This window comes from Notothenia coriiceps, unplaced genomic scaffold, assembly GCF_000735185.1.
Source record: "Notothenia coriiceps isolate Sejong01 unplaced genomic scaffold, NC01 NC01_scaffold00017735, whole genome shotgun sequence".
In the NCBI taxonomy this organism is placed as follows: domain Eukaryota; kingdom Metazoa; phylum Chordata; class Actinopteri; order Perciformes; family Nototheniidae; genus Notothenia; species Notothenia coriiceps.
The window spans coordinates 134-13,979 of NW_011350436.1; the positions used below are offsets into that span (position 1 = coordinate 134).

At 39.5% G+C, this 13,846-nt stretch overlaps 1 protein-coding gene across 3 annotated transcripts in view; it reads left to right on the top strand.

Annotated features, from left to right (window-relative positions):
- Positions 1-990: 990 nt before the first annotated feature.
- Positions 991-13,846, top strand: part of radil2a (Ras association and DIL domains 2a) — a 32,618-nt gene continuing 19,762 nt past the window's right edge. For 2 of the 3 annotated variants that reach the window (XM_010777066.1, XM_010777068.1), the window contains exons 1-8: positions 991-1,740; positions 2,300-2,614; positions 2,883-3,118; positions 5,869-6,197; positions 8,326-9,006; positions 10,692-10,729; positions 12,355-12,524; positions 12,602-12,714. In XM_010777066.1, coding sequence (XP_010775368.1) covers positions 1,613-1,740; positions 2,300-2,614; positions 2,883-3,118; positions 5,869-6,197; positions 8,326-9,006; positions 10,692-10,729; positions 12,355-12,524; positions 12,602-12,714 — 2,010 coding nt within the window. In that variant the 5' untranslated portion in view covers positions 991-1,612. The remainder of the gene's footprint in view (positions 1,741-2,299; positions 2,615-2,882; positions 3,119-5,868; positions 6,198-8,325; positions 9,007-10,691; positions 10,730-12,354; positions 12,525-12,601; positions 12,715-13,846) is intronic. The other variant, XM_010777067.1, reaches the window with a different exon arrangement.

Consider the following 13,846-nt stretch of genomic DNA (forward strand, 5'->3'; position numbering starts at 1 on the left):
ATCTTTGAGTTCATCTCATGAAAAATGGGAGCAAAAACAAAAGTGATGCATTTATATTTTTGTTCAGTGTATATTATTATTACGATTAATTATAAGATATATTGTCATATTATAAATATATGTTTTTCCCAAAACACAGAAATTAACTCACCTTAAAAGTCATGCGTAGACTGAAACACTGGCACATCCTTATATATAATTATTGGTGCTCTTCCTCCCTATCTAAGGATCTACATAAACCAAAAATGCACAGGATCTTATCGGCTTCGCTCCGGTAAAAAAGGTAAAACATATAAGAAACATTTTAGGCCTCTGCATTGCTAAAACATGTCACAACTGCAACCTAATAAAAGGTTAATAGTATGGATTTTGTTAAAAAAAATAAATCACGAAGAGAATGACAATACGATAACATTAACAATATGTTATTCATATGTGTGTATATTTTAAACTATGTAATGACCTTTTTATGGAAAACTACACTATTGATTTTTATATGCTAGACCTTTTATATACTTTATGATTACTTACAATCATGGCCTTTTTCAAGATGACTTTACTTTGCAATTATCTTTTAGTTCTTTTTAAATACTATACTAGACTTGTATGACTTTATATCGCATCCATTCTATGAACTTGAAAAAAAGATTGTATATTACTTTCTATGGCATACTATTATATTTATTTTTTAATGACAAACTGTACCTGATGTTAGATCCGGTCCAGGACAGAAGGGGGCAGCAGAGGAGCGTTTGTAACTCAGGAATAATTATCTATATACATCCATAGGTTGGCTACAAGTGTGATGCAAACAATTACCATTAGGACAAATTATTTGTGATATGTTTCTTGCATCCCAATTACTTAAATTATGTTTTCTTTTTTGATGTACAATCTAAATAATATAACACATATTCTTATAATAATGAGGACACCAAGTAGATCTTCGGAATAACCTTTGGTCCTCCTCCTTATAATTAATGGGTCCATGTGTGTATGTCTGTATGAGTGACTGTGTGTGTATGTGTGTGTTTGTCGCGCCTCCCTCGAGACGCCGCAGTGACGTCAGCTGCAGTACCTCGTCCCTCCAGCAGCAGCGGGTCTCTCTCTTCATTCAGTCGGCTCTCCGAGTTAGTTAACGGATCTCACGGTTGTTATTATGTACCGCCGGGGCTTCTTTTTCACTTGTTTCTTTCCCTTGCCAGTCAGAAACGGACAAACGGTGTGTGGAAATGTCTCTACTTCTTTTTGTTCTGCTGAATAATCGTCTCAGTTTGGATTTTCTCTTGAAGAAAACAGATTTTATGGGAAGTATTAAACCCACCGGCGCTCTTTTGATTTTAACTTGTGTCGGAATGTAATAAGCTAACTTTTTGTTATATATATAACTCCAATTGTTTACCTAATGGATACCGTTACAAAGATAATATTGGAGTATTTGTTCACCTTTTTGTGATTTGATAAGGGTATTTCTTCGGAGGTGGAAGTGGACTATTCCTTTGGAAAAAAGTAAAGTTTTCATCACCTAGCTTGAGGCAAAGAATGCTATATTCTGGTCATTTTCCCAACAGTTACGGTCATTTTGTGTGGTTTACGTGAATTAAAAACCAGAATGATTTCGGAGGAAAGAAGCAGCCACGTAAATAAACAAGCCCTAAACTTCCCGGTGGGTTTACTCATCCGCTCTCCAAAGAAGCGACTGGCAAAACTGGGGAGGAAACCCAGCAATGGGTCTGTGCAGTAAGTCCTCATTTACCTTTAACAGCCCTGTAATTAGCATGCTGAAGAAGATATAAACACAGCCTGAGGAAACAGTACTGTGATGTTATGCTTTTATTATAAGTACAAATAGCAATACAAAAGGGTAATAAAATAGTATGGTGCATAAAAAGTAATGCATTTAATAGTGAGTAGTGCAAAAGTGTACATATTAAAAATATACTTAAAGTATTCATTATGCAGTATGGCCCCTTTCATAATCTATATTATATTCCTGGACTGAGATTATTAATGTTGCAGTTGTGTAGCTCATTTCAACTACTAATATAAGATTTAACTTTATTATCATCTACTTGATTTAAAACATTTTGTATTATTTATCTGCAAATGTAAAGTATCTAGTACTTAAGGCTGTCTGTAAAATGTAATGGATCTAATTGATATACTGACTAGTTGTTGCAGCTCTTGTCTGGATATAAATGAAGCCACTTCTAGACACACGTATAGGACTTATTACTCCATGTGTTTATTTAAGCCTTGCCACTAAACAGTGTTTGTTGTCTTCTATGTCCCCTGTTAGGTCCAACCAATCGGACACCACCGTCCGCTCCACAGAAAGCGTGTGTGTTCGGCAGCCGGCCAAGAGCAAAATCCGCCGCCACAACAACAACAGGCTTTCATCTGTTTTCAACCAAAGCCCCTGCAGTGGCCGCCGCGGCCAAGGCAGCGGGAGCCTTCAGTCTGCAGACGACCCTGCAGAGCTGTCCAGCCAAATGTCTGTCCCCGGCATCCTGAAGATATTCGGCAGCGACATCTGTCAAGGGACCCACTACAAGAGCGTGCTGGCCACCATACAGTCCAGTGCAAAGGAGCTGGTGAAGGAGGCCTTGGAGAGGTGAGAAGTTTCTCTAAAGTGCAGGGCATATTCTAAATCTGAGATAATGTATAAAATGCAAGAGAAGTTACACACAACAATAGTTGTAGTGAGGATCTGATATCTGGAAGTAGAACTGAAATAAGAACTATAGTTGCACACTGGCTCCATATTAATGTTAAGTTTTTGAACATTTGGTTGCGAAAACAAGCGCTTGACCCAATAAATGGTTTAATGTCCACCACAAAGCTAAGTCTTCCTGTCTAAAATTCAACCTGTTTCTGTTCAGGTACTGCCTGGAGAAAGAAGACCCCAGCGATTACGTGCTTTGCGATGTGATTGGACAGACGGGCGCAGACAACCAGTGGAAGAGGGAGTGTTTCCGGGTGGTGGGAGACAACGAGATGCCCCTGTTGCTGCAGTCGCTTTGGAAACCCAAGGAAGGCTTTTCCAGGCGTTTTGAAATCCAGCTGAGAGCGAGTGTCGAAGAGCAAAGTTTAAAGGAGAGAGACACAGTCACCGCAGGTAAACACTTGGTAGCTGTAGAGTTTATCTCTCGACTTCTGCAGGGACCAGAGATGCCTACTGACCTTAAGAAGCACACATCTCATTATGACTGTACCAAACAGTTGACATTGTTGACATTCAAGTTCTAAATCCCATTTGTTTGCATAAATATCCATTGTGTTTATATATCTAGTATATCTGCACAGTTGCATGTAAAAAATATGCTATACTAATATAATTACAAGACAGTATTTCTAGAATAAGATTCCAGTGGTTACTAGGTCTGCAAAAAACAATTATCTTCTCAATTCATCGTTTTGGTATTATTACTATTACATTTCAGAAATAGGGAAATCAAAGTCTTTAATTGTCTTGTTTTGTCACAAACCTTCAAATATTTAATTTAAATGATATACAATTCTACAGAGAAAATCAGTAAATTTCTGTATTTAAAACAGCATTTTAAGACATTTTCGCATTAACATTTACTTTAAGAAGTATTAAAACATATTTAATTCCACCTATTTATCCATTAGTCTACAAAATAATTTCAGCTGTTGTCTGAATCAATTTATAACATTATTAAGTGTGATGAAGAGACATTACAACAGTTTATCCCAAAACCTCAATAAAAGCTTCAAATGTAAAAGATGTAGTTCATACAGCCCTAATCCCACTATTTCAGGTACAATTCATCACCCTAAGTTCTTTACGCCTGGGTAATCAATCACTCAGTCTGTGTTGTGGTGGCATGGGGAGCCTTTATCCTTGTCTCTTATTGCAGGCTAACAGCCTTCATTATCCAGCTTATCACTGTCTAGAGCAGGGGAGATGGCAGGCATGTAAGAGAGGTCAGGAGGAAACCAAAGCTGCAGTGAGGGATACAGGAGCTCAGTGCGGCCCCGCTCTTATCTTTGTTTTATTGCAAGGGCCCATCAGGACCTTGTGAAACATCCAAGCACGGGCTCTTCCCACCGGAGCTGCCAGAAAGTAGCCACTCACCGCTGTGTTATTCTTCCTATCAAAGCGCACTTCCTGCACACTGGTGCTGAAGCTCTGTTGACTTTGGCACAAGTGGTTGACTCTGCGTTAGACCAATACACTGGCTTTTTAATCAGTGTTTTTCTTGGTTGGACTGCTGTTTTTCTCATTGCAGCTTTGTCAAAACAAGATATGGCTTTAAAACAATTTCTGTTGCATATTTAGCTTGTTCATTTTATAATTTTGAGACACAATTCTGCATTTAAACTACGCTTGGAGTGATAACACTGAATAAAAGCACAGTTATAGCATAGTAGCGGTGGAACTGTTTGAATACACAAACAGTTGCAGCCCTATTATATATTGAAATAAGGTGTTAGTTAGGGAGCTATAGAGGTTCTTGTGAGTGCATTGTGTTAACATTGGGAAAAGCCATAGCTGTTTCCAGTCTTTATACTTAGCAAGCTAGCTGGTGGCAGTCGCTTCATATTCATTGTGCAGATATGTGAGTGCTGTCAAACCTCTCAACTATCGATGTTAAAGAGAATTAGCTTGATTCCCAAACTGTTGAAATGTTCCTTTTAATAAATGTCATTATTGTTGTTTGAATGATTAGGGTTGGGAATTGCGAACAGGTTAAAATAGTTATATTATTAAGGAACCTTTAAGAAATGTATATTTTGATTCAGCTGCCTGACAGCCTTTACTCCCAACACGTATGTTTGCACCACTCAGAACTTGTGATTGGAAAAAATAATGAACAGATCGTTATTGAATTGTATTATTTAGTGTCCTATAAGGTCTTCAATCTGTTGAAATGGGTTTCTGTTCATGTGTTCTGAAATATAGACATTGGTCCTCCACGTCAAATCCGCTTTCGCTCCTTGATCAGGGCAATTTGCCCTTTACCTCTGCAGTCAGTGTGAGTGTTTTAGGCTCTGAGCCAGTGTGTCAGGCTGCTGCTGAACAATGTGGAAAACACCCACTTCCACAGCTGATAAGGGCGTCAGGGCTGCCGGGTGTGAAGCCAGAGCTCGGTGGACATTCCTCGGTGCTTAATGGCTCCAAATGAGCTGAATAGTGTTTGTGTTACGTCAGGCCGACAGAGCGACTGCTGGTATCAGATAGAGGCGGTCACATCTCGCTTTCCCCGCACATTTCCTCTCTTTCCCCCTGGTTATATGTCTATTTCAATTGGTGCCAGAGTTACTATGTTTTATTGACCAGTAAAACTTTTGGCGTTGTAAATGCTTTGCTTATGTATAAGCAACAACAAAACATATTTTGTCCATTTTCTTCTCTTGTTGGGTTTTCCTCCTTAATAATTTGATTGTGCATGGCTTTTGATGGTGATACATGGTTCTATACATTTTTTATTTAAATACTAACAAAATCAATTGTGTCAAATGTATAAAGCTTGTCTTACTTGAGAAAGGATACATATATGATTTTCCTAGTATATTCCCCCAAGTGTCCTACATGCAAAAGCAAGAAAGCAATGAGATATTCTTTCATATTTGAAAAACGTTCAGCAATAAGCACTTTAATTATCTCTAAATGTGGGTTTTTTAAATCGTAACTTTTGAAATGTGGAGAATTAGGGTAACCTATTGACTATCAAAGTTACACAGTATAGTATTGTGTATTTCCTTGACTCTAAGCCATGTCTCCCTGGGCTCTCCAGACATCAACTGTATTGTTATGATCATGCGGCAGTGTGTTTTTCATATTGTAAACAGTAACATGTACAATTTATATTTAACAATCTTTTTTTCTTGGCGATACAGGCATCAATGCTCAGGCCCGTAAGCTGCAGAAGAGCCGCTCCAGAGTGACCTCTCTGTTTGTGGACGGCAGCGGGGAAGATGTGGACGGACTGGGGATCTGGAGGAGTCTCAGCGAGATGGATCTGTCCGCCATGGGGAAGGAGGCCAGCCGGGCCCAGCAGAGTGCGCTCAGAGAGGACCCTGAGGCCGAGGCCGACAAGGAGGTGCTGCGGCTCGGCATGGAGAAGGAGGAGACTGAGAGCAGCGATGACAACACTACCCAGTACTCCATTCACCCACCTTTCGACTTCCCATACTTCCTTCTGCTGCTGGGCTACAGCCACAGACAGGTGAGGGAGGGAGGGAGGGGCTGCCCAATCATTTATTTGCTAATATGATAATGCGACATTTTAACCTTGATGAATAAATGCTAGATTAACGGTCAAAGCTCGGTGTTAGTTGGGCTGCAACTAAAGTTTCTATGGATGAAACCCTCCAATCATGATACTAATAGCAGTAATGTTTCTCAGAACTAAGACTGCATTTCCCATACATTCTTTGCGTCTGTTTTTACATTTTCTAAATGTATTTTTATATTCTGTCTTGACGACTCGCTGTATTGAGGTCAGTCAAGAGTCTCCTTGAGTCCTGGCAGTGTGTTGGGAGGCGGAGGCTAACACAGGCTTATATGAGACAACAAGGTGTAACAGGAACATGAGAGTGTTGGATTGAACGTCTTAGGTTAAGAACCTCAAGGAGAAAATCCCAGAGTCAGAGAGTCATGTGGTCACAAGAGGCCGGAGAGGAAGGAAAAACTGGATTGTGCTACAGTAGTGTTGTGGGAGGGAAACAGTGACCTCCTCCACACACTCAGGATGAGCTGTCTGTCATCATGTCCCAATGAAAGGACAAAGTGTTCACCATACAGTCAGAGAGATACATGCTCAGAATGTTTCAAACCTGGAGATAACCCTGAATAAAGACACACTGGAATGCAGGATAAACTACAAAGAAACTATTCTTTATCAAGGTTTCAAAGGGATAGTTTTGGTTTTATGAAGTGGGGTTATACTGTATGAGTTTACAATAGTAAGTGTCTAAGGACTGCAACCAGGGGCGGACTGTGAAGTCTTTCAAATACAATAACACAAACAAACTTACCGATCGAGTCAGCAGTAGAACGACAAAATAAAATGACTGTTTTTTAATTGAGATTTTTAGGTAGGGATATAGCAGGAGGTAACAGCCCTACCTTTACTGTACATTGCTGGCCCCAGGCCTCTCAGAGGTTAGTGGTGTTGCTGTATCATGTCATGACTAATTGTCTTAACCCTAACCCTGAGCTCGCGGACATCACCAGCGTCTCATTCTTAAGCTCTTCTTTTCCGGTCTCGCCTCTCGCTGCCAGTGCAGGATCATCACGCCGCCTTTCACACGCACACTGTTGGTACATTTCCAAAATGTTACACAAGAGACTCAATCCCTGCCTACACGCTGACTGTCATTGGGAAAGAGGTTTTGCATCAAGCATAGGGGATTAACTCCTATGCCTCCCTTTGACAATGTTGCTCTGATATCTTAAGATGTAACAGAAATCATGATTCTATGCCCACTTTTCATCAAACTGTGTTTCTTGCCGTCTCAAACAATGGGTCCGTTTTTCAGTATTTGATGGATTTCCTCTAATTGGACCATTCATCTTGAGTAGGAAGTTCCACCTTACTTTTTGCTGCAGGCTACTAACAATATTTTGACAAGATAACTACCGTATGTTTCACTTGGAAATTTTCTTCAGTTTAACGACCCAGCTAGAAAACCACAATGACATTTAAAGGAAAACACTTCATTACTATAGACATGGGAGCAGTTTGGGGTAAATGATCTTTGCCCAAGGACACTTCAGCCTGTTGACTCACATGCTAGTATGTTTTGCAAAACTTTGTGTTTCAATTTTACATTTTATTTTACGTTTTGTGGCCTTCCCAAAAACATTTGTCCCTGTTGCTCCAAATTCTCTCCATCATGGAAGATTAACATTTGATTATTTTCTCTTAAACTTAGGCTTGAAAAAATGTAAAATACATTTTTTCCAAGAAAATTCTCTCGATGGATGTGTTGTCCACATTATGCCAATCATTTTATGACATTTGTAAATAATGTATTATTTAAGTCATTCATCATTCAGGAAAAAAAAAAAAAAACATACCTGAAGACAGAAAGGTAGCTACAGCTTCTAGTTGTAAGGATTGGCTGCTTTTTTAAATCTAATTTAACAGTAAACTTCATATCTTTGGATTTGGACTGTCGATCTTACAAAACAAAACCTCTGCAGACAGAAAATAGAAAATTGTGTCAGCCTTCTTTTGACATTATGAAAACTAGAGCATGAATGGATGAATCAAGATAATAACAGGCAAATTAAAGCATAATTTTTGGTCGTGTTGTTGCCATGAATTAAACAGAAGCCTTATTTTGCAGGATTTCGTCATCTACCTGATGAGTGGCACCACCACCATCTTCGGCTGCTGCAGGGCGCACTGTAACGGAGAGGACGAGGAGAGGCTGAAGGTGGACATCCTTCTCTTTGCTCCTGACGTGTTGCCTCAGCACTGCTGCGTCAGACGCCTGGACTCTAACACAGGGGAGCACAGAAAGACTTCGACCATGCTGAAGCCTCTCCACGGAGCCCCTGTGACCAGAAACGGATTCCTCCTTAAAGAGGAGGTTGAACTAAACCCGGGGGACTTGGTGGGCTTGGGGAAACATTACCTATTCATGTTTAAGGATCCTACTAGCACATCAGGGTCGCTGCAGACGCCTCCGTGGATGACCAAACTCTGCCCGAATTCTCACACAAAGACATCCTCTTGCTTATCGTGCGGCTCCAATATGGCCATCAAAAGGCTGCAGAGGAGGTGTCTACCGCCTCGATGGAGGGACCTGGAGGGCACAGAAGCTGTGGTGGTCTATGAGCTGGAGCATGAGGAGAGAGTGCTGCAGGAGGTGTTGGATATGTTGGACCCCATAGGGAATGAACCAAAGCTGACGCCTGCTTTCCTGCTGAGCCTCTGCATTCAGTACTCAGCCTTCACCTTCCAGCCCACGCACTTCAGACAGCTGTTGCTCCGGATAGCCGGGCAGATCCAGCTCGTTATGTGGGTAAGGATGAAGCTCTTACCCCAGATTCTTTCATGTGTATTCAGCGTAGGGCTGGGAAATATTCCTTAAAGAAATCGCATCTATATTATATAAAGATAATGATAAATTATGCATTTTTTGTATATATTCGCACATAATCATACCAGTCATTCTTGTAAACTAATCTGAATTTTGATGGGAAACACAGTTCAAACATATATGACCTTTTAGATGGCTTTTAGTTTTGAAACTCCACATAAGAAGGTCATGATATTGACTGAGTGACACTCTGAGGTGGTTTGCTAATAAGAGCAATTAGTCTGTTGAAGTGTAATCGTTTTTATTACGTTTTAATTCAGTACCAAATCAATTCACGCCATTTATGATTTTTTCTAAAGTACAGTTTGCAGGCAGTAGTTCTTATTACTAGTCATGTATTATTCATTATTATATGATTGGGCGACTTTGGCTCTGAGGCAGTGCGGCCGTCTTTCAATTGGAGGATTGTGGGTTCGATCCCAGTCAACATGATGTATCCTTGGGCAAGATACTCAACCCCAAGTTGCTCCTGATGGCCAACTGTGTGTGAGAGTGTGTGAAGGTTAGCTTCCCTGAGCAGGTGGAACCTTGCATGGCAGCCTTTGTGTCTGGATTAATGGCTGTGAATGGGTGAATGATGATATTTATATATACGCATTGCCAAAGCTCTGTACAATTGCCACATCCATACACAAATACACATTTGAAACAATCTGCTAAATTCTGAACATAGGCAAGAACAACATGTTTTTTTTCTCGAGGGAACACAAGAAAGGAAAATGCAGGAAATTTATATAATTCATTAATAAGAAAATAATAATAATAATAATAAAAATAAAAAAAGACATGAGATGTGAGACCTGGTGTAGTCAGTCTGATTCCCTCATACTGTGGCAGGCATACAAACTGTCCTGTAAGAATGCAGCTTTCTTTATTTTGCCCCAGTAATATTTTGAGTTTTTGATTTTTTTTTTTCAAATAATTGAGGATGCTTACTATATCATTTTGAGAAGAATTGTTGACGTACAGGTTTAACTTGTTGGCATTGTGTGAGGAGCTGCTGCTCTGTTTCCACAGCAGTTCCTCCCCACTGTTGGCATACTCGCTCCCCTTTGGCAGCCATGTTATTTTATACCTGCTGCCTGTTTCTATGGCCAGGCTGTGAGCACATTGTTTTGCTATGTTTAACATCAGTCACTGTTGTCATTTTTCATTATCTAAAGACTCACTGAACAAATGTAAAATTACCGTTTTTAAACGCTCTAATAATAATGCCTGTTATACAACGTGGGGTTTTTTTGTTTTTTTAGAAGAGGAAGCTTGTATTTTCCATCAGTGTTTACAAACTCGACCCATATGAACTTACTTCGACACTTGACTCTTTTCTTTCTCAAGAAGTAAGTGCCAAAGCTAGTCTTTACCGGACAGCTGGAAGAAATCACTTGACATTTTGTACTAGCAGTACATTTACTACATCCCACGTAGAAAGAGCACCAATACATCAACAAAATGTAATAGATTACTCAATTCATATTAAGGATTATATTCCCCTATGAGTGGCAACGATTGTAAAGTAATCACGTATGCCATTAGGGTTGTATTTAATGAGTACGAGATTGTTGATTTTTGTTTGAATTTATATTTTCTTTATGTGTTCTCCCTCTTAGGAGAAGACAAAGGAACTTGCAGCGATCCAGCCAGAATCGTGAGTAAACGTATTGTTTTTCCAAAGATACATAACATTGCCGCCGAGAGAACAGCAGCTGATATACAACACTTCCAGTTTTCCTGTCTGAATAAAAGAGCTGTCAAAGTCTATTTTTAAAATGCCGGTTGTGAAAGGAGAGCATTTCCCACAGTCATATCTATAAAATAAAGAAATGTTTTTTAGCCTTTATTTATACAGGTGAAAATCTCATTGAGACACAGGGTCTCATTCCCAAGAGAGACCTGTTTATACCCAGAATCAGCACTTTTGTAACAGGAAGAGAAATAGAGGGATATGAGCCATGGCTAGAATGGGTGATCCAGTGGCGTAACAAGGTTGTGATTGGCCCTGGTGCAAATATTGTTTTGGCCAATGTTTTGCCCCCCCCCCCCATTGCCCCAAACATAAGCGCACGCTGATGCGCTCACACACACACGCACGGACCGACACAACCACTCATAAGTGCCACATGTAGGCTATCAAAAACAGCTTGCCCTGGGCTCAGACCACCACAGCCTGAACGGCACAGCGAACTAATCACACAATCACTTTACAGAATTAATTGAGATTTCGAGGACGATTTATGACAAAACATTTTTAATTTAATTTCGTCAGTTTAGCCGTCACATCTCCTTGTTCTCTCTTGTCCTTTCCCTTTTGAGCGCCGCTCTTGTGCTTTGGTTTGCAGTACATTATAAATACAAGCTATTCAATTTTTTATAATGTTCACTCGTCACGCAAGGTATCACATGACATGAAAGGGAGCGAGGTCATTGGACAGACAAATTACAAATGAATTGCATGGGCCCCTGGCCGGCTCTGGGCCCCGGTGCGTTGCACCGGCTGCACCGTCGATAGTTACGCCACTGGGGTGATCTGTTTTTTGACCAAAACACTTCATAGACATGTTTTTTATTTTTTTGTATATATCTGAGACCTATGCTATTGCCTAAAAATAGCATGATAGGTGACCTTTAAAGGAACTTCAAGTGAGGTTAACTGAGAGTCAAGTCCTGTTTCCCGGATATTTTTGTTTTACCTAAAAATATCTTACGATCTTAACTGTGTCATTATTTAAAAATAGGTTATGATTATAAAAATAGCAGGTTTCGATACTTAAATTCTGCAAAAAATGTAACACATACAGTATGACTCACTTAATTCTGTTGTAACAACAAACAACATCTACGCAAGTTATTGCTCATTTGATAAGTGAATCTTTTTTTTTAATGTTGTTTTTAAGTATTAAGTACCCATAGTAACCCAACATTTCTGCACATTTTCCAGATTAAAATATAACATTTGACACAAAACTAGTAAGACTTCACATGTATTATGTAAAAATAAGAGATGAATGCATGACTTTCCAGTTTTTCAGGTATATATTTTTGCGATAGGCATCATGATGATTATGTTTAAGTTATTATATTAATATATTATACTATAATTTAGTTTATGTTGTTGAAGATCTTTTCCTTTTTTATGTTAGTTTGCATTGCTGAAATGCTGAAATGATTGACAAATATTATGTAATGGTAACACTATGTATAGATTTCTTTGTCACAGTATGCATGGAAGCTTTATCTCGGTTCTGAACTCATAAATTCTGTGTTTTCCATCAGGAGCTCCAGTGACGGGCAGCCCGAGGACCTTCAGCTGCTCAGCACGGAAGAGCTGATCCCAGGTCTGCAGCCGCTGGTGCTTTGGATGGCCAACTCCATCGAGCTGCTGCACTTCATCCAGCGCGAAGTCCCTCAGCTGCTGCCCTGGAGGCAGGACCATGAGGAGGAAGGTGCGGTGACAGCATTGCCTTTAACTTTATTATCATCTGGTGATGTGGTTTTAAAATGTGTTTGTGTATGTTGTCAGGTCTGTTGGACTCTGAGATCTCCTCCACTCGGACAGCCTGTGAGGAGGCCATGACGGTCCTGGAGGAAGTAATCATGTTCACCTTCCAGCAGTCTGTCTACTATCTAACAAAGGTTTGCTACCACACATTAATTTACTACTTTACACTCAGGGCACACACACAGCACACACACACACACACACACACACACACACACACACACACACACACACACACACACACACACACACACACACACTCATATATAGGGCTAAATGATATGGGAAATAATATAATTTCAATTTTTGTAGTATAATACTGTGATTTATTTTAAGTTCCTTAAACACGCTTAAGTTCCTTTTTAATAATTTTTTAACTTAATTTATCTAGGAGTATTTGCCATTGCGATTAGGAAATCTATGTTGCAAGGGAGTCATGGCCAAGAGAGCAACATACATGAGTTTCACATTAAAGAGCATGCGACGGACGCCGAGAAAAAGCAAGTTGAAAACAAACAGCAAACTACATTTACATAAAAAAAAACATCAACAGCGATAAGACCAGCAGAAAATTCCACACTTATGAAATTGGCTGTGTTCAGTAACAGTAACAGTGTTCAGTATTCTTTCTTGCTTACAAGAAAATCCAATTAATCTCCCGTATTATTTACCATACACAAACAATACATTATCATTAAGTTATGACCACCACAACATTGGATACAGTTTTGGGAATTGAATACCTATGTTTTCTTACATTGCAAGTCGATTTGGACCCCTGTATGTTTCATTTCCTTTTGACCTGTTAAATCGGAGTGTAAATCACATGTGAAGCAGGAAATTGGACTGTGTAAACACCATTTACTGTTTTCATTGAGTATATTCCAGAAAGAAAACACAATATCAGAATGGAAACACCAACTTTGTTTGGCATTCTCAGTCAGGAAAGGCTATCTGAGATAGTGAGCACAATCTTGTCTCCCAAGGTTTCACTGGTTTGTTGAATAACAAAATCAGGCTGATTCAGTGAGAACCACTGTATCGGAATCGAAAGATGTATTTGTCTTGCAGTTCTATTATTATATTTAAATTAGGTCAAAATATTTATGATGAAAAAGTAGTTTACAGTGGATTTAAAAGAAAAATGAATAGGTAAATAATTGAAACAGACAAAACGGGGGGGGTGTACGTATGGTAACCCTAGTTATATAAGCACAGGCGGAGAGGCTCTACTGGACTCTATGGGTACAACTCTCTACCATGCTA